General features: G+C 42.7%; 1 protein-coding gene and 1 long non-coding RNA gene across 6 annotated transcripts in view; one reads left to right on the plus strand and one right to left on the minus strand.

The window, feature by feature from the left end:
• Positions 1–2,689, minus strand: part of RBMS1 (RNA binding motif single stranded interacting protein 1) — a 487,977-nt gene extending 485,288 nt beyond the window's left edge. For 2 of the 5 annotated variants that reach the window (XM_089659931.1, XM_089659920.1), the window contains exon 1: positions 2,316–2,685. In XM_089659931.1, coding sequence (XP_089516057.1) covers positions 2,316–2,390 — 75 coding nt within the window. In that variant the 5' untranslated portion in view covers positions 2,391–2,685. Of the gene's footprint in view, positions 1–2,315 lie in introns of all 5 variants that reach the window. The other 3 variants (XM_089659927.1, XM_089659914.1, XM_089659943.1) reach the window with 2 other exon arrangements.
• The window catches only part of LOC149470797 (uncharacterized), a 166,244-nt gene that overhangs the window by 30,208 nt on the left and 112,427 nt on the right, over positions 1–23,609 (plus strand). The window lies entirely within an intron of this gene.

Here is a 23,609-nt window from a genome sequence, read left to right on the forward strand (position 1 = left end):
CAGTGGGAATATGGGGCCCAAAGCACCTAACTATGGATATTTTTGGGCCTAACCTGTGTCTGCACTCTCAGAAGCTAGGAGCTTCATCCTGGTGCTCTGGCAACTGGTGTGAGAGAACAGTGTGAGGGTAATTTCCTTCCATGTCACTAATAACACCACATGTATGTAAACACTGCCAATTAGACCATCATACTACCAAATACTAAACACCCACAACTAGAGAAAGGAGACATGGACACTCAAGGCAGTCCTTCCCACTGCCACTGGGCCTGGGATGGTATGGCTGTATGGCCAGGTCCCACCTGTTTTTATAATAGTTGCTGAGTAGTAGATACAGTAAGTTCATGCAATGAGCAATGATAATATGCATGGTACAGTAATAAAGAACAACCACTCAGGTTTCATTTTTCTGTAGTCAGTTAAAAAAATAACTTTAATTGGGCCTTATTTGCAAAAACGGCAAGACAGTTAGGGCAAATAAGGATATATTGTCCACAAGACTTACCAATTTTCCTCTACCAAATAATAGGAGTAATCTGAATGATACTGTATTAATAATGGCTCCAATTTTTCTTCATTCTATTTTGCTCCATTTTATGTAAATCAGCCCCAATCTATGTTATTTCATGTGCACAGCTGCCAACTTTTCCAGAAAAACAGAAAAAGACAATTGTCCAGCAATGGGAAAAAAATAACATATACTTTGTCTAAAAGGACATTTTTTGGAACATCTTGCATAATTGGTGGGCCAGTTTGCAAAATCAGAGTCTACAATGGAGAAAGAAGTACATCTGGCAAAAATGTACAAAGATCATTCACATGACTTTATATCTTGCTGAAAACTTTTTCAGACCGGCTTGCACTTAGGATTGGTGGTGCCACTTCCTATAGTATAATTATTGCTCAAAACAGTCTCATCACAGCAAATAATCAATATTTCAGGCTGTTTTAATACTTCATCTACTTCCCACAATCCTTTAATTTTCTTCAAGAGACCTCCTATCTGTCTTCCTGAGGTATGAAAGCCTTCACAAAAAAGTACCTTGAGGGCTGGGCTTAGTTGTAAAGTTTAGTTGCAACCTCACATGCCTGATGCATGTTCCTGGGCATGACCTAACCTCTTAGGAGTTAAACAAAAGAAAGAAGACTAAGAATAATCAGTCATGAGGCCTAAATTTGCATGACACAGAGAGGTAATATAAATCTGTATTAACTGAATACAACTCTGCATCAGAAAACTAATTTTAAGATTAAACATTAAACATTAAAATTCAAGGAAAAATCAAGGAAATACAATATATTGCCAAACATTTGTGGACAGCTGACACGTATATGACCTTATTGGTCATCTCATACCAAACTTCAGGCATTAGTTTGGAGTTGGTCCCCCACAGCCTTTGTGGGGTTAGGTATGATGATGTCAGAAGATTAAAGAATCAAGGAAATGGATTGTATGACTACACGTTTATGGACACCTGAACATCAAACCTATATGAGTTTGTTGGACATCCTATACCCAAACCATGGTAAATATTAGAGTTGGGTCTCCACTTCTTTGCAGCTGGAGAACTTTTGTGAGGTTAGGTACAATGATGCTGGATGAGAAGATCTGTCTCAAAATTGTTGTTCCAGTTATTCCCTAAAGTGTTCAGTATTGTGAGGTCAGGGCTCTGTGCGGGCCACAGCACTCCAAACTTGTCTTCACAAACCGTTGCAAAGGGCCACAGTCATCCTGCAAGAGAAATGGGCCTTCCCCAAACAGTTGACACATGATTGGAAACTTACAATTGTCTAAAAATGTCTTTGTACTATACGCTGTAGCATTGACAGTACCCTTTACTGGTAACACCTAAACTCAATAAATTGGAGATGTTCACATACGTTTGGCCATATATTGTATTCACATTGTCTCTCGACTCCCTAGGCCATTTTACCAAGGTCACCTGATCCTCGAGATTGTTATGCACAGCGGTTTTCTTAGTACACAGTCTATATGGAGTCTACTGCAACCCAAATGTTAAATCCGCATCTTCTAACATCCACTGTATCGTGGCCTCCTGGGGCAATCATCAACTAAGGGACCACTCAGAAGAGGAAAACTGAGATCAAATCCATAGACCTGAAATCTGAACAAGGCTATGTTTGGCTACTGTGCCTTTAATTCCCCACCCCCTTGTAAGTGCATCATCGAGTTGCTTCCAGTATAACACTGATCAGTGATACTGTCATTCACCGAACAGATTCTTTTCAAATGATATGCAGTCTAAGCTTCCCTCCATGAGCCAGTAACAATGTACCAGTGTAGTAGTGCCTACCTTAGCCTGCAGATACTGGGGGTAGTAGTAGGTGGTGTACTGGGGGTACATCTGCTGTTTCCACACTTTGCCCATGAAGATGCAAATGTCAGAGAGGTGAAGTGCAATCCCAAATCCCAAGTTCTGTCTCCTCTGTGGATGTCCTATTGCAGCAGCAGCCTGGTGTCTCTTCTTCTGCCTGCTGCACCAACCTCACCCAAGGAGAAAAGGCTTGTCCGACCCCCTCTTCCCAGGCAGCCAGTGTGAGTAGTAGGGCTCTCTCGCAAGAGTTTCTCTAGAGGGCAGGTAATGCTGTTTGATTTCATGCAGCCAGCAAAGCCCAGGAAACAATCAATAAAGTCTGCAGCTTTCTGTTCAGTGACAGCCAGCAGGGAGAGAGAGACTGGCAAACAGGGAACATAATGGGGGCAGGGAAAAGAGGAGGGATCGTGTATAATTGTAAACCCACTAAGGGCTGAGGTGTGTATGCAGCACTTTAAATATGGCTAACTCCCCTGGAAGGGGTATGAGCAAAACTGTGCTTGCAGGTTAAAAGTTAAAAAAAAAATACCCAAATAGAAAATATACTGTATGTCTATAAAAATTAAAATGTGGATAGTTGTTAAAAATGATGCATTTATATGGTGTTAAAAATACATCAGATGTGTTATGTATTGTATATAAAAAGCAGCTGATATGTATACAACATATTTTCAAGGGTCACTCCACCCAGAAATGATATTTCATCATAGGTTGAGTAAGCTCCTGGTATCTTACAAGTGTTGGATTCTCAACCAATGAAATCTTCCGGCTGTAATTTCCAGTTCTGCCCACCTAAGAATTTTAGGTGTTCCTAATCCCCTTGTACATTTCAACCTTTCCTACTGCATCACAAAAAAATTAAACAAGTGTAGTGGGAGCCTCTCATCGTGGCCAGAAACTCAAACACAGATACAGCATCTTACTAATAAGATCCCTAAGAGATAAAGGGAACTGCCAAGTGATTCAAATCCCAGCATCCACCAAAAACTGATTTAAGGTTTGCACCCTAAAGTGGTTGTAAACTTCAGACATGAATAATGAACAAACCATATCCCTACTCATGGGGCCCCCAGGCAATAGGGGATCATGGGACCCCTGTGTCCTTGTCCAAACTCAAAAAAGCCTATGAAAAAAGTACCAGGGGCATCTCATGGGGCCCCCTACTGATGCCGGGCCCTCAGGCAGTGCCTGAGTTTCCAAATGGTCAGTCCGCCCCTGCCTATATATTGTGTACTTGTCTCAATTAGGAGCACTAAGTGTCATTTCTCTCTGTTGCTTCATTCCTCTGCTATTAGCATGAGTCACTTCTGACAGGTTTTTGTGACACCAAGAGAAAATAGGTGACAGGGGAGGGACCTCCAGCTGATTGACAGCTTCAGCTCTCTCCTCTACCAGGGCCTGCCTAAAACAGGGCAGAATAAGACCTAGGTCCCAGACCACATGGGGTCAATTCACTAAAGGTTACCTAATGCAATATGAAGGTCAAGTTACTAATTTTTCGGAAATATCACATGAGATAATAAAAGAGTCAATTTGTCAAAGTAAAATATTGAATGTGAGGTACACTACATACCACATATTTGTTAAAATAGTGAGTTAAATAACGCAAAAAACATGAGATAACTCATTAAAGGAGAAGTCCAGCCAAAGTCCTTTTGGCCGTACTTCTCCAGTGGATCACAGGAGTGCAGTTCTTTCTGCACTCCTGTGACCCATTTTCAGCTGACAGCGGGCTGAAGCCTGCTGTCGGCTGACATCACTCAGCCAGTTCAGGCTGGGGAAAGATCCTGGAGTCTGGAGTGGCACCTGACTCAGCCTCTAAGCGATCTGCTGAGCCAGCTGCTCCCTCCCCTTCCACAGCCTAGCGATCCAGTGAACATTGGGGGGGGGGGGGGGGGGTTAGAGTGGAGAGCTCAGTGATCAGCAGTCATGTGATCGCTAAGTTCTAACCCTTAGAGCCGGTGGGGGGCTTATGCAGCATCGGACTGATGCTTTAGCATGCAAAAAAAAAAAATTGTGAAAAAACAACCCCCCCAAAAATGCAAACTTTAAGTACTATATATCGCAAAACATAAATATTTAACACATTCGGTATATAACGCATTTTATTTAGTGAATTGACTACTTTTGAAATATATACTGCATGAAAAAATTAATGTGGTATTTATCTCTTAGTGAATTGATCCCATAGTTCACAGCCCTCTAAGCACTCTGCTCCACCTTTACACCTGCATGTATGGTGTGCCTAAGACAAGGTGTGTCCTATGCAAACACTCACCATACTCCAGGTTACTTCTGTCAGCACGGTTCCTCTGTATGGGGATGCTCATTGCACTGAGGGAGGTGGCCCTAAATTCCAGTCAGGCCAAGCTGGACCTCCCCAGGGTTCTCAGATGTGAAGTTTCTGCATTGCTGCCCTGCTAGTTATGAACCCTCTGGGAGAACCCATACTAGATACCTGCAGAATCCCACGAGTGATGCCTAAACCAAGTACTGAAAGAGTTAATTTGTTCCTGCTTCATTAAAGCACTACATAGAAAGCAATTCCAAGTCCATATTCCTATTAGGTTTCCTGAAATCTAGATCATACTGGTATGCAAATGTCAACCATATTTTCTGGTCCATAGCCTGGCCCTGTCTTCTTCTGCGCAAAACTACCAACCTCTCATTGTGATGATGGACTGGCAATCTACATGGACAATAGTGAGACTTGTGAGGTGGGTGGACTGTCATATGTTATTGATATTTGCCTACCAATGTGACTCAGGATTTTAGGCGACCCCTGTAAATATTAAAGCTGAACTTCATGAATTAGGTAAAATATACCCTTCCAGTAGGGCTACCCCTGCACTGCAGGGATTATTTCTAGGAGTGCCAGAATAAGGAAAAATATTTATTTTACAATTTATTATCAAATTAACTCCCCTTTACTTACTTTTAGAAATATCCAACCAAGGACATTAATCCTTCATATATTTGTACAAAAATATCATCTCCTCTATTGTTTGGACAAAAAAACACCACATGCATTTAAAACCACTTAAAATTAATTTGCATCTGATATACTTATCCTATTCCTCGCTCCAACAGACTCCCTTGATCCATGTGACCAGTCCAGTACTCCCTCCTTTTAAGGCATTCTTGGCAGCAGTCGCACTCAAGCATTCTCCATGTATACTGCAGGTTTTATAGCCCTGCATGTATGTGATGGTGCTGAGGAAATTCCCACAGACAGGAGCTTCAGGAAGAAGAGGGGAGACTCGTAGCTAGCCATTGAGGTTAATAGTAGGTAAGTAGAAAATCCTCTTTATCTCCCCACCTAGGCTTACAGTGGTTGTAACTTACATATACCCAGTGAAGTCACTGGCCTCGGGTGATAAACAGAGATTAAACAAATCCTCCTACTTAAGTTGTACCTGTTTATCTGCATCTTCTCTACAGTCATTCAAAGTCCACAATTTAAAAAGCTTGTCTAAGCTTTCAAAAACAGGGGGTGGAGAGCTGAAATTACGCACTGCAGGGCTCAATGAGACAAGCTCTTAGAGCTGATTGGAGGGAAGGGACACCCCCCCCCCCTTTACACAAAGCTGAGACTGTCAATCACAGACTGTGTGCTGAAGATCTCTCCCCATCACCTTTTTTTCCTCTTGGTGTCAGGAAAACTTGTTAGAAGTGATTCATGCTGATAGCAGAGGAACGAGGCAGCAGACAGTAATTGCACTTAGTGCTCTGGATTGAGACACGTACACACTATAAAGGGATATACTTTGTTCATATTTCATGCCTGAGGTTTACAACCACTTTAATAAGCATTCAGCCCTTGCAGAGCTGGGGGGAACCCACTGTAAAAGTACATTTTGGCTAATTTTTAAAGTTCAGGTTTGTCTGTCTCTGTCAACAATTTGAAAATGCAAAAAAGCTGATCCTGGTAAAAAGAAAACTATGCTGCCAAATGCCAATCCAACTGTGAAAATCACCACCTTATGTTTGTGAAGAAGCCGACACTTCTGGGAGTGACGATTATCTGTGCCCCAACAGCATTCAGTGGTTCCTCCTGGAACCTCCACAAAGCTACTGGGTCCTGTAGAGATGTGGAGGTCAAATGGGGGAGCCACTGACTACTAAGGGAGACATGATGCTTGATGTGTTGGCTTTGGAAGTAAATTTACCCAGCTCCTCTTGATTGACATGGCATTTGGTGAAGCAGGCAACAGGAGAGGTAGGTATGTACATTCCTTTTTTTTACAGGGGCATTCGTACATTTTTGATAGGGTCACTTTATGATGGAAATTCCTGTTTGCTTTAACAGCTCTTTTTTTGTGTGTGTACAGACCAAAGTCGCAACATAATTGATTTATGAAAACTGGAGGCAAGTAATAATAGGGTGTTGTTGATAGCAGCCAGGTTCTAACTGCTCTTTTTCCAGTAGAAGTTAGAAAATAAACATACACACTCTTTATACAGTACCTGTCCTCAATTACCTCCTTAATGGTGAATAATTCTCGCCTATATTGCCTCGCAAAAGCTGTATTGCCAAGGGTATGTTACTGTTAGGAAATCTGTACAAATGTTAAAATACAGTAATTATAACTTTTTATTCAAAACTATTGCTTACAGATCATACATACTATATTGCATACAAAGTAGTTTTAAATTAAAAATGTAATGGTATTTATACAATTTTATTTTGTATTTATCCTCCAGTAATTTTCTGTATTTGTGGTTATATTTTCAACTGAGGGACAGCAGCTGCCTATAAGAGACAGACCTTGCATTAGAGTTCCACCTGCTGCCTGCAAATGGTAAATATGAAATAATCATAAGCAATATTTCATGTTTCTCTGGTTAATAAGAAGTACAAATAATGTTGGTTTATACAGCCTGCTCAGATGGATGCTGGCAGGCGTCCTGTGTACAGGCTGCCTTGGAGGCTGCTCCGAGCATCACATTTTGACATCTGCATCCACCTTTATAGGCTGCCTGCATGTAGCTCGGGGTACATGCAGGCACACAAACAAAGGCATCCTGCCCACAGAATGGGTTTTAGTGCTTGAACCCTGAAGCCCAACTCCAGGTTAGGTACCCCAGTCAAATGTTTCCCCCACCACAATTTTAGCATATATACTTTTTGTCCTCAGTCTAATCCTGTAATAACAAAGCAGCCAGAGAAAGGAATTACAGACTTCAATTGGGGGATCAGGTATCCAGCACTCCCTGATGTATCAAGGCCAAAGTGTCAAGGGCCAGGATTCCAATACTCCCAGATGTGTTGAGGACCAGATATCTGGCTCTCCCAGACGTGTTGAGTACCAGGCATCTGGCACTCCTTGAAGTGTTGAGGACCAGGTGTTTGGCATTTCCTGAAGTATAAAGGATCAGGTTTCTGGCACTCCTTGAAGTGTTAAGGACCAGTTGTTGGTATTTCCTGAAGCATAAAGGACCAGGTATCTGGCACTCCCAGAAGTGTTAAGGTCCAGGTATCCAGCACTTCTGGAAATGTAAAGCACCATATATTGGCAGTTCTAAAAGTACCGCAGACCAAGTGCACAGCACTCCTGGAGGTAATGAAGACTAGGTATCCAGCATTCTTGGAAGTGTCAAAGACCAGGTATCTGGCACTCCAAGAAGTGTCAAGGAGTAGGTATCCAGCACTCCTTCAAGTGTCAAGGACCAGATATTAGACACTCCTGGAAGTGCTGAGGACCACGTATCCAGCCCTTGTGGAATGTTGAAGACCACGTATAGGGCACTTCTTGAAGTGTTATGGGCCAATCATTCAGCACTCCTAAAAGTGTCAAGGACTAGCTATACAGAACTCCTTGAAGTGTTTACAAGCAGTTATTCAGCACCTCTAAAAGTGTTAAGCACACAGTATCCGGCACTCCCGAGAGTGTTGAGGACTAGGTACAGTTGTGTTCAAAATAATAGCAGTGTGTTGAAACAAGTGAATAAAGCTCAAAATCCTTCTAATAGCTTTTATTTCCATACACACAAATGCATTGGGAACACTACACATTCTATTCCAAATCAAAACATGAAGAAAAATATATCAAATTTGTGTTGTTCCTCTAAAAAAATTGAAGAAAAGTGAATATTAGACTGTTAAAAAAAAATAGCAGTGTTTGTATTCTTCTTTACAAACTTAAACATTCACTAAATAAACTGAAAAATGTTTGAAGATTTTGCTTTCCTTTGAATCACTTAATGAATATTTAGTCGTATAAGCACTGTTTCTGAGAACTGCTGTACATCTGTGTTGCATGGAGTCAACCAACTTCTGGCACCTGTGAACAGGTATTCCAGCCCAGGATGATTGGACTACATTCCACAGTTCTTCTCTATTTCTTGGTTTTGCCTCAGAAACTGCATTTTTGATGTCACCCCACAAGTTTTATATTGGATTAAGATCCGGGGATTGGGCTGGCCACTCCATAACGTCAATCTTGTTGGTCTGGAACCAAGATGTTGCACGTTTACTGGTGTTTTTGGGGTCGTTGTCTTGTTGGAACACCCATTTCAAGGGCATTTCCTCTTCAGCATAAGGTAGCATGACCTCTTCAAGTATTCTGGTGTATTCAAACTGATCCATGATCCCTGGTATGCGATAAATAGGCCCAACACCGTAGTATGAGAAACATCCCCATATCATGATGCTTGCGCAACCATGCTTCACTGTCTTCACAGTGTACTGTGGCTTGAATTCAGTGTTTGGGGGTCGTCTGACAAACTGTCTCCGACCCCTAGACCCAAAAAGAACAATCTTACTTTCATCAGTCCACAAAATGTTGCGCCATTTCTCTTTAGGCCAGTCAATGTGCTCTTTGGCAAATTGTAACCTCTTCAGCACATGTCTTTTTTTTCAACAGTAGGACTTCGCGGGGGCTTCTTGCAGATAGCTTGGCTTCACATAGGCGTCTTCTAATTGTAACAGTACTCACAGGGAACTTTACACCTTCTTTGATCTTCCTGGAGCTGATTGTTGGCTGAGTCCTTGCCATTTTGGCTATTCTTCTATCCATTTGAATGGTAGTTTTTCGCTTTCTTCCACATCTTTCAGGTTTTGATTGCCATTTTAAAGCATTTGCCATCATTTTAGCTGAGCAGCCTATCATTTTCTGCACTTATTTATATGTTTTCCCCTCTCCAATCAACTTTTTAATCAAGGTACGCTGTTCTTCTGAACAATGTCTGGAACGGCCCATTTTCCTCAGAATTTCAGAGAGAAATGCACTGTAACCAGCATGTACAACATTTGCTGCCTTCCTTCCTTAAATAAGCGCAATAATTGCCACCTGTTTTTCAAGGAATGAATGACCTCACTAATAGAACTCCACACTGCTATTATTTTGAACATGCCCCTTTCAATTAGTGATTCAATTACACAGAATCAGCAGGATGCATGCCATGACTGTTGGGTCTGTTGGATTTGTATTACTCTACTACACCTGCTAGTAAATTATTTGCCATGTAGAAATATAATTTCTACCAAACAGTGATTGATCAGGTTAGTGATGTCTGACTGCTATTATTTTGAACACAACTGCATCTGGTGCTTGCAGAACTATCTAGGACTGGGTATCTAGCACTCAAGTATCAGATACCAGTGGTGCCTGAAGCTCCTTTTTTAAACTTTGTTTTAGAGTAGGGAAGGATTGAAACCCTTATCAAGCTGTGACACACTGGAGAGATATCCTTTGTTTCATATCTTAGAGGTGCAACAAAAATGAGAGGAAATCTCCCTAAAGTGAATGGAATTTCCATCTTAGAGAGTTGTCAAAGGAACAGGTGTCCCCTTTGGAATATTTTCTCTTAGTTCTTGCTGGCATGATTTCCCATCACTTTCTGCTTCAGTGGCAATGCTCACTAGGACAAACAGAAGCAATAAAAACTTGGCAAAGTGTCTGACCCCTACTTCATCCAAAACTTAAATTTGTTTTGCCATTATGTATGCTTTCTTACTGTAGTGAAAAAGTTGCCTTAACTACTGCATTAAACTTGAAAATATACTATATGTGAGGTACTGCCATAGCCAGGTTTTTTTTCTCAGAGAATATGTACAGATACTTCCTCATTCCAAGTCTCCCCTTGTCCTTAACCCACCTCCGAGCACAGTTCCTTGGTTCCACCCCCTACCCAACTCCCAGTACTGGCTATTTTAGAAAAAACAGAACCAAGTATAATTTTATGGGGTAAAGTAATTTTTAAAGAATGTGTTAAAAATGTGTTAATGATAACAAGAAAAGCAGTAAAATACACTTTATAGACAAAAGTATTGGGACGCCTGCCTTATCTATAATGGCATCCCAGTCTTAGTCCGTAGGGCTCAATATTGAGTTGGCTCACCCTTTGCTATAACAGCTTCAACTCTAATGGGAAGGCTGTCCACAAGGTTTAGGAGAGTGTCTATGGGAATATGTGACCTTTCTTCCAGAACCTCATTTGTGAGGTCAGGCACTGATGTCGCACAAGAAGGTCTGGCTTGCAGTCTCTGCTCTAATTAATCCCAAAGGTGTTCAATCTTGTTGAGGTCAGAACTCTGTGCAGGCCACTTAAATTACTCCTCCCCAAACTCTTTCATCCATGTCTTTATGGACCTTGCTTTGTGCACTGGTGCGTAGTCATGTTGAAACAGGAAAATGCCATCCCCAAACTATTGCCACAAATTTGGGAGCATGAAATTGCTCAAAATGTCTTGTGTGCTGGCACCTTAAAAGTTCCCCTCACTGGAACTAAGGGGCCAAGTCCAACCCCTGAAAAAGACTCCCACACCATAATCCCTCCTCCACCAAACGTTACATTTGGCACAATGCAGTCAGGCAAGTACCATTCTCTTGGCAAACCCAGACACATCCATCGGATTTCCAGACAGAGAAACATGATTTGTCAGTTCAGAGAACACGTCTCCAATGCCCTAGAGTTCAGTGGTGACGTACTTTGCTCTGAGTTGCTGTTGTTCCCAGTTGCTTCCACTTTGTTATAATACCACTAACAGTTGACTGTGAAATATTTAGTAGCAAGACAATTTCACAGATGGACTTATTGCACAGGTGGCAACCTATCACAGTACCATGCTTAAAGTCACTGAGCTCCTGAGCGTGACCCATTCTTTCACAAATGTTTGTAGAAGCAGTCTGGGTGCTTGATTTTGTAGGCCTGTGGCCATGGAGGTGTTTGGAAAACTTGAATCCAATGATTTGGATGGGTGTCCCAATACTTTTGGCAATATAGTGTAGATCCCCTACATCCTGCAGTAATAGCCCTCCCCAGCAGCAATAGATCACCCCTAGCAACAATAGACCCTCTGCAACAAAACAACCCTCCCCAGCAACAACAGACCCACCCTTGGAGCCATAGATCCAGTAATAGACCCTCTGCAATAAAATACCCATCCAGCAACAACAGATCAGGGAAAAATAGACCTCCAAGTGCAACAATAGATCTCCCAGCAGCCAGTATTAATAGACCCTCCAGCAGCCAGCAACAATACACCCCTCCCTGAACAGTAGACCCCCCCAAGCAGCAATAGATCCCACAGCAGCCAGCATTAATAGACCCTTCAGCAAACCCCAGCACCCCTTGCCATTACATACTGTACAATCAGTGCTGAAAAAAGTCCTGGTCATAGCATATTAATTTCCTAGAAATACTTCCTGATGTATAGTACAGACCAGGCCCAGATTGGTCACAGGGCATACTGGGCGTTTTCCTGGTGAGCCGGAGTCGCCGGGCCGCATGTCTTAGCAGGGCCAGCCGCGGATGGATGTGCCATCCGGGCATGTGCTGCAACACTTGCCGCATAAGCTCGGTGGTGGTGGGAGGAGTGGAAAGAGTCTCTCTATTCTCTCGCCCACCAAGCTTTTCCATGACAATCGATAGTCCCAGTTTGCGGATGTGCCCCACAGCCACAGTGCATGTGCCCCAAAGCCACAGCCTAGCAACCAGGACACCAGAAGTGGAGGAGGGACAGAGAAGCTGAGGCCTTCCCACACATGCCTCGGTGGCCGCATATAGGGAAAGCATTGTGGCTTGTGTTCGCCCACCTCTCTTCTTGCCCACTTCTTTTCCCACCAGTGAAGGGGTCGGATCTGATTCTCCAGAGCCAAATATTCCTTTTTTTAATGGTAACTATGCACTTTGTTTCTCCTTGGTAACTGCAGTCTTCTAATTAGCAGGCTCATGGCTGGCCTTTTCTATTCAGCATTCACGTGCTGTGTGCCTGGCTCAAGCTGAAGGGGGGACTGTTCTACCCAGAAAAGTTGACTGTAGATGAAGTATTTAACAGGCTTTATAAGCACTACTAAAAGTGATACTCAAAACGCCAGTTAAAAAGCAATATTTCTTTGTAACTGGCTCTGTAAGTGATGCTTTACAACTGGCTTTGCAGTACTGACAAAGCCAGTTATAAAACATTTCTCACAGAGCCAGTTATAAAGGAGTTTTGCCTAATAACTGGCTTTGTGAGTAATGCTTAATACCTGGCTTTGTGAGTAATGCTCTTCAGTAGTCATGAAGCCAGTTGTTTAGCATTACTTACAAAGCCAGTTATTAAGCAAAATTCTTTTATGTCTTGCTTTGTGAGTATTGCTTTATAACTTTGCATTACTCACAGAGCCAGTTACTAAGCATTACTCACAGAACCAGTTACTAAACATTACTCACAGAGCCAGTTACTAAGCACTACTCATAGAGACAGTTACTAAGCATTACTCATAGAGCCAATTACTAAGCACTACTCATAGAGCCAGTTACTAAGCACTACTCATAGAGCCAGTTACTAAGCACTACTTATAGAGCCAGTTACTAAGCATTACTCACAGAGCCAGTTACTAAACATTACTCACAGAGCCAGTTATAAAGGAAGTTTGCTTAATAACTGGCTTTGCAAGTAATGCTTTATAATTAGCTTTGTAACCACTACTTTAGAGGTTTTAAAAGGGAACTGCACTTTATAAAAGAGTTTGGTAGCTAGTTTCCAAAACCTTCTCTAAAGTAGTAGCATCCAAACCCTGTTCTAAGGCTACATTCGCACGAGTGTTTAGCCACAATGCAAATGGCAGGGGCAGGAATCTGATGATTCCTACTGCTGTTTTGGCACCTGTGAGTGGCTAGCTGTGTTGCCTTTTTTGTGTTCCAAAGGTGCAGTCCTGTCACCAACTGCCCCCGTGACCACCCCAACCCACCACTCGGGCTGCTCTCAGTCTAAAATGCCCTGGCCTATTTTTGTCCCAGTCCAGGCCTAGTACAGACCCCATCCTAACTGACCATAAATAGATAGAATCTAGGGAGTGATGTAACTGTGAATACTGCTGCTACATCCCATGGTTCAGCAGCTACAGATTCAAGTATAAAGTCAATGTCGATCATCAACCTTCAAATCAAGTTTTATTGAATTTCCATATTAAAAAATCCTTTGTTAAAAGCTGAAAAGTTCTTAGTCTCATTTGCACAATTTAAATGTATGTAACCGGTTTTAATACAATTACATTCTAATGCTCGATACAACAGCAATTTGCACAGAATATCATCCAAAGATTCCATATATGTTGCAAAGCCCAATGGCTATCTCCATCACATCTATACGAACATACGGTTCTATACAATAGCATATAGTATACAGTGTCATAGATATGTCTCCAATATGTAATTCCCAACGCGTTTTGACTACAAACAAGTCTTCATTGGGGGAATTTAAGGAGATACCTGCATATATGGATAGAAAAATATATACATGCGGGTAGTGATAAAGTAAACTACATAACATAGAATAAAGAATAATAAACACACCTAACAACATTAGTATAAGAACAACTTACAATCATCATGTGGAGACTATATTCACTGTATGAGTGAGAGGCATCCATGTCCCCGCCCGGATCCTCGGACTGCTCCTAACTGACCATAGGAGAAAATGTAAACATCACAAGATATTACTCCTGTGGAATGCACAATACTTACAGTAATTACAAAATAGTATATACGATATGCCACGCAGCAAGTATACAAAGTACATGTAACAATCAGGGGCGGACTGACAACTCATGGGGCCCCTGGGCAATAGGGGATCATAGGGCCCCTGTGTCCTTGCCCAACCTCAAAAAAGCCTATGAAAAAGGTACCAGGGGCATCTCATGGGGCCCCCTACTGATCCCGGGCCCTCGGGCAGTGCCCGAGTTTCCAAATGGTCAGTCCGCCCCTGGTAACAGTATAAAAACTAAAGATCCTTTGAGGAAAGAGCATCCAGACAACCATTTTAAGTGATCAGACTAAAGCAAATTGATATTGTACCATGCATATTATCATTGCTGTTTATTGGATAACTCTGATGGAGTACTAATATTATTTAATGCATCCTCTGATACAGTGACCCCTGAAGGTTAGGTAAAGAATCACTGTGGGAATGTAAAATTTAATGTGGATGATTGCACCAGGCTGTGGAATATATTAAAACTACTAATGTAATTTACAACATATAGGAAAATGAAGCAAAGGTGAAGCAAAATATGGCATCATGTTCTTGTCTTCACGCTTATTATTTAATTGCAACACCTGGGGCAATATTAAATAATTGATTGTAAAGGTGTAGTTGTCATGAAATATTTAATACAGCCCAAGGTATTGCAATTAGAAAAATAAGTTGGAAAAGAAAAAGCAGAAAATTCTTTCACTGTGCATTGGCTTAGACTCGCTGGTAGCCTGCTTGCTACATAATGTGCACCAAATGGTCCTGAGGTTGATACCGACCCTAAGAGGATCCTTCCAATATGTTTGATCTCATATAAAAACCCTTTTTTTTTTTTTGCATGTATAGGGAAACTATAGCGTATTCTCAGAGAGCATGTGTTTTGAATTATTGTTATAACATTTTCACATGCTCGCTGTGTCATATTCTCCTTATCGTGCTAACTTGATTATGCCTGTAGTAGCAAAGCCTAACTATAGCTGATCTCGAAGAGATGAAAATTAGAGCATCAAAAATGGCTGCCCCAATGAACAGAGAAATTGTGGAGAAAAGAACACCCTACCAATGTTTAGGGTCCAAAATAGAAAACATAGTCTACATACAGTCAATGTCCTATTATAAAGACATTACTTTTTATGGTTTACAATGATTCCATTTCATCCCTGCTAGAAAACATAAATAAAAGAAAATTGTAAAAAAAATAAAAAAACAAACTAAAAATGTGAGTTAAGCATTTGACAGATATAATTACTTAGAAACTCAGCATGTTCTACTTTTATTCACTGCACTGGTGTGAACTAGGGCCATTGGAATGCATGGAAAACACTGTGCTTGCGTTTTAGATGCATATTAACAATGCACTGGACTGCATCTGGTGCAAAGCAGCCCTAATACAGTAGAGAGGTAGTATGCCTCTTCTCTATTAAATCCCTTGCTGATTAGCACATTTTTACTTGTTGTGTAGCTATCCACTTAAATGTAACGTTTTAAAATCTTTGAGGGAGGTTTACTAAAACCGGAGTACTCAGAATCTGGTGCAGCTGTGCATGGTAGACAGATTCTAACTTCAGCTTGTTCAGTTAAGCTTTGAGAATAAGACCTGGAAGCTGATTGGTTTCTATGCAGAGCTGCACCAGATGTGTCATTTCTGTTTGCTGTTTCATTTCTCTGTGTATCAACATAAGTAAGTTTTGACAAGTTTTCCTGACACCAAGAGAAAAATGGTGACAGGGGAGGGACCTCCAGATTTTAAAGATGCAGTGGAGTGGGCAGCTGCCACAGGAGTGGGAACCTGTTACATTTACTTTATAAATATTTTATTTATGGCTATAGTAGAGTATTTTGATGTAAAAGGTGCAGTATGTGCACTTTAACTTGCAATGTTGATATGTCTTGGGAGGCAATGCAGAAAAACAAATTTACTTCAGTGTCAGTAAATGCAGATGCATATTAGAAATCTTAGATCAGCAGATTGCTGGTGCCATGCAGGTCTCCTGCAGACCTGTCAGTATATCTGCTTGCCTGTACTGTGCGGATCAGGCAGCAGCTACAGCACTGGGAACATGTTACATGTTCCAACCTAAAAATTAGTGGAACATGTAACAATTTCCGAAACTTATCCTTTAGGCTGGCCACACTGGGATCCAAACTTGACTGGTTCAGAAGAAATTGGACAAATGTCAATCCATCTATGTTCATGAAAAGTTGATCTATCGATTGACTTTTCATTTATAGTCCTGCTGGAAAATTTCTATTTGATCAGCACTTGCAACCAATTGGCTGCAGCGCTGATCAGTGTACTCTGATAGCAGGTTAGTGCGGCTGTCAGAATACAATGACACAGCTGGGAGGATTCTTGAATCCATCAAATGTGTGGTTGGGGGAATCGCTTCAGGCTTTTTTTGTTCAGCCTGCTGGCTGAATGAAAAAAACTGAAACATGTATGGCCAGCTTTAGTGTTTGATTGCATTTCACTTGGAGAATAGACATCTAAATAGCCTCTCCACTGCACTCAATTCTCTGTTCTTTTCTTCCCTCCAGGTCTCCCCTCCCTTTCATACCTCTCTCTTAATGGCGCACAAACTTTTCTACTTTGGCTTTTGCAATTTACCTTGGGGATTACAATCAAGTGCAGGGGCGGACTGACAACTCATGGGGCCCCCGGATAATAAGGGATCATGGGGCCCCTGTGTCCTTGCCCAAACTCAAAAAAGCCTATGAAAAAGGTACCAGGGGCATCTCATGGGGCCCCCTACTGACCCCGGGCCCTCAGGCAGTGCCTGAGTTTCCAAATGGTCAATTCGCCCCTGATCAAGTGTTTGTCTTGTGGGGGTCATGTAATAAGCACTTTTCAACGGTTTTGATTCTCTGTTTTTGATCTTTGATATTTTTTTTCTAGGCATTTATTTATTCCAGGTACTTATATAGTGCAGTCAATTTATGCAGCGCTTTACATAAATGTACATTCACATCAGTCCCTAACCCTCAAGGGGTGTACAACCTAAGGTCCCTAACTCACATTCATACATACACATACTAGGGCCAATTTAGACAGGAGCCAATTAACCTACCAGCATGTCTTTGGCGTGTGGGAGGAAACTGGAGTACCCAGAGGAAGCCCACGCAGGCACAGGGAGAACATGTAAACTCCAGGTAGGTGGTGCCATGGTTGGGATTAGAACCGACGACTCTAGTACTTCCAGGCGGAAGTACTAACCACTTAGCCACTGTACTGCCCGCAAGCATGTACTAGGCATGGCCAGGTGCTGACTGACAAACTACAGGCTTGTGAACCAGCAGTGACAATTCTGATAGCTACACCCCCCTGTAACATTTTTTCATCCCACACAACCTTCATGAGAATAGCAACTCTGCTCTGAATTCAGGAGCAGTGCAGCATCATTGCCAACCCAACACAGGGAGTTGCATGAGGTGGACCTCCCTGCCAGGATCAACATGTATTTGTGGAGCTTTGCAGCGGGAAGATAATTTTTTTATTTAGTTCTAATTTAAGCTTTACATGTGTTTTTCTACTCAGTACTTCAAAACTTGTGCGATAACACAAATGAGTGATTTTAATTTATTACAACCTTAGAGCATGGCAAACTTAATTTTTAGTTATTTGCTTCATAGATCTTCGTGGAAGAAACACAAAATTAAATAGAAAAGGGAATATTCCCCTTGGGCCCTCAATATCAACAACAACAAAAAAGACATTATGGGTATGAAAAACATTCTGAAAAGTGTGCTATAGAGCAATTACTTATTTATGTGGCAGTAATGCACTTTTGCAATACTGGGAGTCCTGCCATCTTAGCCATATCTTACTATTCCTGAGACTGTCTGTGGCTCTAATGTTTCCCTAATGGAGTTATTGTAATGGGCATTACTGTATTTCTTCCTTTTTTTTATGATATGTACAGGATGTCCAATTAGTTTTTAACTCCTGTAACTGCTCATCATGCTATTGTAGTAAAATGTCCAAATTACAGCCACATTACAAGAACATTTTGCGAACAACTGTCAACATCCTATATTCCATAGTCGGCACCTGTCATTAGAGGGCGGCTCCAGCTGTCAGGAGTCTGAAGGTTTACTATGTTACTGAATCACCTGTAGCAAAGAGGCGTGGAAGGCAGGTTGCTTATCATTTCTGCTAGCAGTAGAGTACAGAATGATTATAATGTTTGATCTCCATTAGACTATTAGCAGTGCGGTGACCATCCAGATCATTAGATGTGATTGTGGTTAGCTTGATTATGGCATTCATTATAATTTAAAACGTATGTAAAGCAAAAAAATAGGATATTGATTTACTGTACAATGGTCTTCTAAGCATTTAGAAGGGAAGTAATTCAGGTGCATAGGGGTACGCTTTTGCCTTCAGGATATTAGACACTGGCAAACAAAGTTGTAAGTACAGCCTAGTATGATTCCTCCTGCTCCCATCATGCTTCAGTTCTGTAGCAAGCAATAGTAGCAGTGGATTATAAGAAGAAACCTGAGTCTCTTGAGGCACCCTAAGAAAAAGATTTTACATAAAGTAAAAAATCCTTTTTTCTTAGCGGTAAATTAAGGGACACAGGATGATGTATGTGATGGGAGTGACTTTTGGTAGTGGGGGGACCCCTGTATCAGCTCCCTAGATTCCTCTTATGTGTAACCCACCCTGTGCCTGTTAGGGGTACAGGGTGGTCTGTCCTGATATTGTGTAGACATGTATAGGTGGGGTGGGAGGTTGTCCATTGTTCACTGCCAAGTGGTTGTCCATTGTTCACTGCCATGTGGTTGTCAATTGTTCTATTGTGTGCCTTGGTTTGGTGGGGGGTATTTCTGGAAGCCCCCGCAGATGGGATGGCCTGCTGATGTGTTTCCTGTTCCTGGTTGTATTTCCCCGCCCTGTGTATATATCTTGTGTTTGTGTAAAAATAAAGCAGTTGACTTCCTTTCTTAAAAGAAGCTGGTGCTGTCTATTTCCCATATGGTCAGCGGTGGTGTCCGGGGATCTGTGTTCGGACAGGGAAGCTGGAGTCTAACGGAAATACCCTAGCGCAGTCGGGGTCCGGTTCCATTACATTGGTGGCAAGCAGTGGGATTGTGCTTCCAAGCTGTGAACACGTCCAAACCACCTCCGGGATTCAAGATCAGGAAAGGAGATGTTGGTCACCCCAGTGGAGATATGGACCTGGCATCAGAGTTCCCACGGCTGCTGAAGACCGTTCTTGCAACATACCCCAGGACTGTGTCTACGGATCAGTACCTGGAGGTCAGGCAGCGGATTTGGGAGGTGTTTTGGAGAAGAGCCTTCCAGGTTGCTGGTATGGAGAAGGGCAAGTGCTATCCAACCCCAGGGGAACGGGCCAGGGACCATTAGAAGTTACAGATGCCGTTCCTGGGAGAGCCACCCCAGGAGTAATGGGTGACTGAGTTGGACAAGCTGGTCCAGCAGGAGATAGAGCTGGACAACAGATATCGGGCTCTGCAATGGTATGCAGAGCAGGAATATTTAGGGGTGTTAACAGAATGCTCTCCTGAAGGATATGACTTTGGTGGCCCTGGATTGCTGTGGGAGAGCCTTACAGATAATTTTGTGTTTGGCGATGAAGGAGAACCTACCCTGGAGGAATTGTGGGAAGACAGAGAGGCTATGTTCGGTCTCACAGGGGTCTCAGAGCTTGAACCAGATCTGGAATACCTGCTGAAGAAAGAACTGCATTTGGAAAGGGCATACAGGCAACTGCTACAACATGTTCGGCAGCATGCCCAAGAATCATCAGTGGAAATTCCAGAGACTGGGGATTTGATAGACTTTTCTGCTTAGGAGGAACCAGCCGGCACGCCTCCTGCAGAAGAGCTGGCACCAGGGCAAGGTGTTGTTGACCTCTGCCCACAACAATCAGCACCGCAGGAGCTACAGGAAGAGGATGCAATCGGCACCTCACAATGGCAGCTTGAGCTGATGTCCGTGGATAGGACTTCGGTCTCCACTGACACAACCCCAGAAAAGGGTCTGGCATTGGGACAGGAGGATGTTAGCCTTACTTTGCGAACACTGGGGGATGTCCATCAAGTCAAAGTGGATGAGACTACAATCGCAACCTGGATACCCCAGGGATGCTGGGAAGTCGGCCCAGATCCCCCACCGCATGATGGAGTCGGCCCAGCCATCCTGTCTTCTCCCCAGTGGCTGAGAGGACTTCAGGGAGAAGGACCAGTCCATACTTCTCCCCAGCGATGGGTATGTTCTACGGGAGAGGCAGAGGTTGGCTGGGTGAGTAATGCTTGGTGTGGGACAATTTGTCTGGGGTACTGTGTGGGTGATGGCATTGGGGGACTGGAAGTACAGACTAATTTTGGAGTCCATCCGTCTGGGAGTTACTCCTGCTTTAGTCTCCTGCCGAAAGGGGAGATATGTGACTTTTGGGGGTGGGGGGACCCCTGTATCATCTCCCTAGATTCCTCTTATGTGCAACCCACCCTGTGTCTGTGAGGGGTACAGGGTGGTCTGTCCTGATATTGTGTAGACATGTATAGGTGGGGTGGGGGGTTGTCCATTGTTCACTGCCAAGTGGTTGTCCACTGTTCTATTGTGTGTCATGGTTTGGTAGGGGGGGGTGGTGTTTCTGGAAGCCCCCCCCGATGGGATGGCCTGCTGTTGTGTTTCCTGTTCCTGGTTGTATTTCCCCGCCCTGTGTATATATCTTGTGTTTGTGTAAAAATAAAGCAGTTGACTTCCTGTCTTAAAAGAAGCTGGTGCTGTCTACTTCCTGTATGGTCAATGGTGGTGTCCGGGGATCTGTGTTCGGACAGGGAAGCTGGAATCTAACAGAAATACCCTAGCGCAATCGGGGTCCGGTTCCATTACATATGGATTTTCAAAAGCAGTCCAACTGAGGGATGGGCAACAGAGCAAATTAAAAGCTAATAGGCCAATTAAAACCCACAAGTCAAAAGAAGAGGCTCAACAGAGCCTCAAGAACCTTGCAACTGAAACATGGAAGCGGATGCTTGATCTTGTTGTGAACCAAAGGCCATGTGGCAATCTTACAGTTCTGAGAAAGAGGTGCCTGATGCTGAAATGTCCAAAAAGCACTAAACAATCTGGTTGGCTGCACTTTGACAGGGAAGGGGGAAACCTTGTCCTTAGGTTCATAAGCTTGAGTTGCTGAATCTACCTAATGAGTGAATTAAGAAGCAGGCTGTGCCTGTCAAGAACTTTCAGGAATGACTTAAAGCAGAATTGAGATCCATGCTTTGCCTTCAAGTACCTGAAAGAAACAAAAGGAACTTTTCCTAGCTTTAGAAGTACTGTAAAAGGTTTCCCAGACTGAGGTTTTGCCTTCTTTTTCTGAATCAAAATGGTACTCTTCCCATGATAAAGTTCCCCATAAAAGGATATAGGCAAAAAGGTGTTTATCTGCAAATCTACATTGAAAACAAAAAGGGATAACAAGAGGAGGCCTATTCTGGATATTTGGTTTAAAATATACAGTAGCCCCTCAACACAGCAAACTAAGGGCACAAGCATGAGCTCCAGTTGTTGGAGGATAGAATAAACCATTATAACAGATCCAGGATCCTGAGACATATCCCTGAACCAGATAGCTAAGGTCTGGCTAATGGATGTGGCAGGAATGACAGGTTGTGGGGCAAGACCTGCAAGGTAGAATAAGGCCGTAGAAAGGGCTTCCAGCCTTTTTTGCATGTAGAAGCAAAGACATCATCTGTATGAGGCCATTCACTAAACAGGACAGGTTGCAAATGTGAACACATTGAGGACTTTTAAGAGAACCTAAACTGGTAAGTTTAGGTATAGCTAATGCAGATAGTGCCAAGCCTCGGGATGTGCTGGCTGCACTAATTAGGACTTTTATGGTAACATTTTGGAGATATGTCTTAGAACTGAGACTTCTGTACCAACCCCTTAAATATGGTTAGGGTACAATCCTCTTTTTCCTCAGCTGACTGTAGAGAAGTAGCTGCAACACTTGCGTTTTGAGCTAGCTAGCATGTCTGCAATAAAACTCAGACATACAGTAGCAGAGAATTCCTTCCTGGATAAGACAGGTTTAGGGAAAACTCTGAAGAGTGGTTCAACTCAGTTAGGGGACAGTGGTCTTGACTACTGGTGTCTGATCCCTTTGGGAGTACAAAGCAAGACCTCCTAGTCCTGTTACAAGATCATAAACTGGAAAGGCCCCCAGGATCTATGCCCTTGCAGCAGCAAGACCAGGCAAACATCCAGAGGATGAGGAGCTGGTGCATAAGCAAAGGAAATGGTGGAAAGACATCAAGGCACATGCATGCACAGTGAGGACTCTGGGAGGAGACTCACGTGGGAGCAGTAGGGTCAAGGAGTAAGTGAAACCACAGTAGAGGGCCGCTAGAACACCAGTAGTGTCACTGCCAGAGCTCCAGACATTAACCTCTTGTATAGTGTAAGCACCATAAGGCTTTCCACACACAAGGGCAAAAACCCACACTCACTACAGCTGAAATCCTGAGAGGGCCTGTAGTTCCCACTTCCACTAGTTTTCACCGTTTTGGTGGGTACACACCTAAGACATGTTCAGGGACAAGGTTCCACTATACAGGTGCGCTGCGAGCCTGGACTTGTAAAGCAATATGTGGCTGACTCACATGCTACACACACGTGTCTAGGCAAGCCTAGTGCTCAAGGACACATTACAAGTCATCCCCACCTCTTCCTATCATTGGGGTATGGTTAAGGCTTCCATGACAATGCCTATGATAATTTAATCTAGATAGGTGCAAAATAAGCCCCTCCAGCCTCTGCAGCAACTGAAGAAACTCGCTATTAGGAAAAAAAGTACAGAAAATGTTTTGCTTCTTACAGAGGAGAAAAGACGTCTTTTTGTCAATAGGCAAAAACTAAGGCATAAATGGAGTGGATGGGGTTATAATGGGCTGCTCTTTCAACCTGGAAAGAGGGAGCCCCAGTCGCCACACTCCAGACAAGATCTGACATTCAATCAGCTAAAAGCAGCCTCAGCCTAGCTCCATCCAGGCCACACTTCCCCGATGTGTTTCCACCCCCGGGGCTTAGTCATGGAGGTGGAGCTTCAATGTGGCAGGGGAAATTTTATGCATCATGAGCCTTTGCTGCAATGAAAAAACAATAATATAAAAAAATACAACGAACAATAAATAAATAAATATGGTATATTTTTCCAACTAAATAGTTTTTTTTGCTTCTTACAATACAAGCATTTTTTCTGGTGAACATGGGGGGGCTTTTTGATTTTGATTTTATTTAAATTTTTTTACTTTTTGTATTTTCTATCATCATAAAT

This window comes from Staurois parvus, unplaced genomic scaffold (genome assembly GCF_062004578.1).
Source record: "Staurois parvus isolate SC_StPar_1 unplaced genomic scaffold, SC_StPar_1.0 ptg000031l, whole genome shotgun sequence".
In the NCBI taxonomy this organism is placed as follows: domain Eukaryota; kingdom Metazoa; phylum Chordata; class Amphibia; order Anura; family Ranidae; genus Staurois; species Staurois parvus.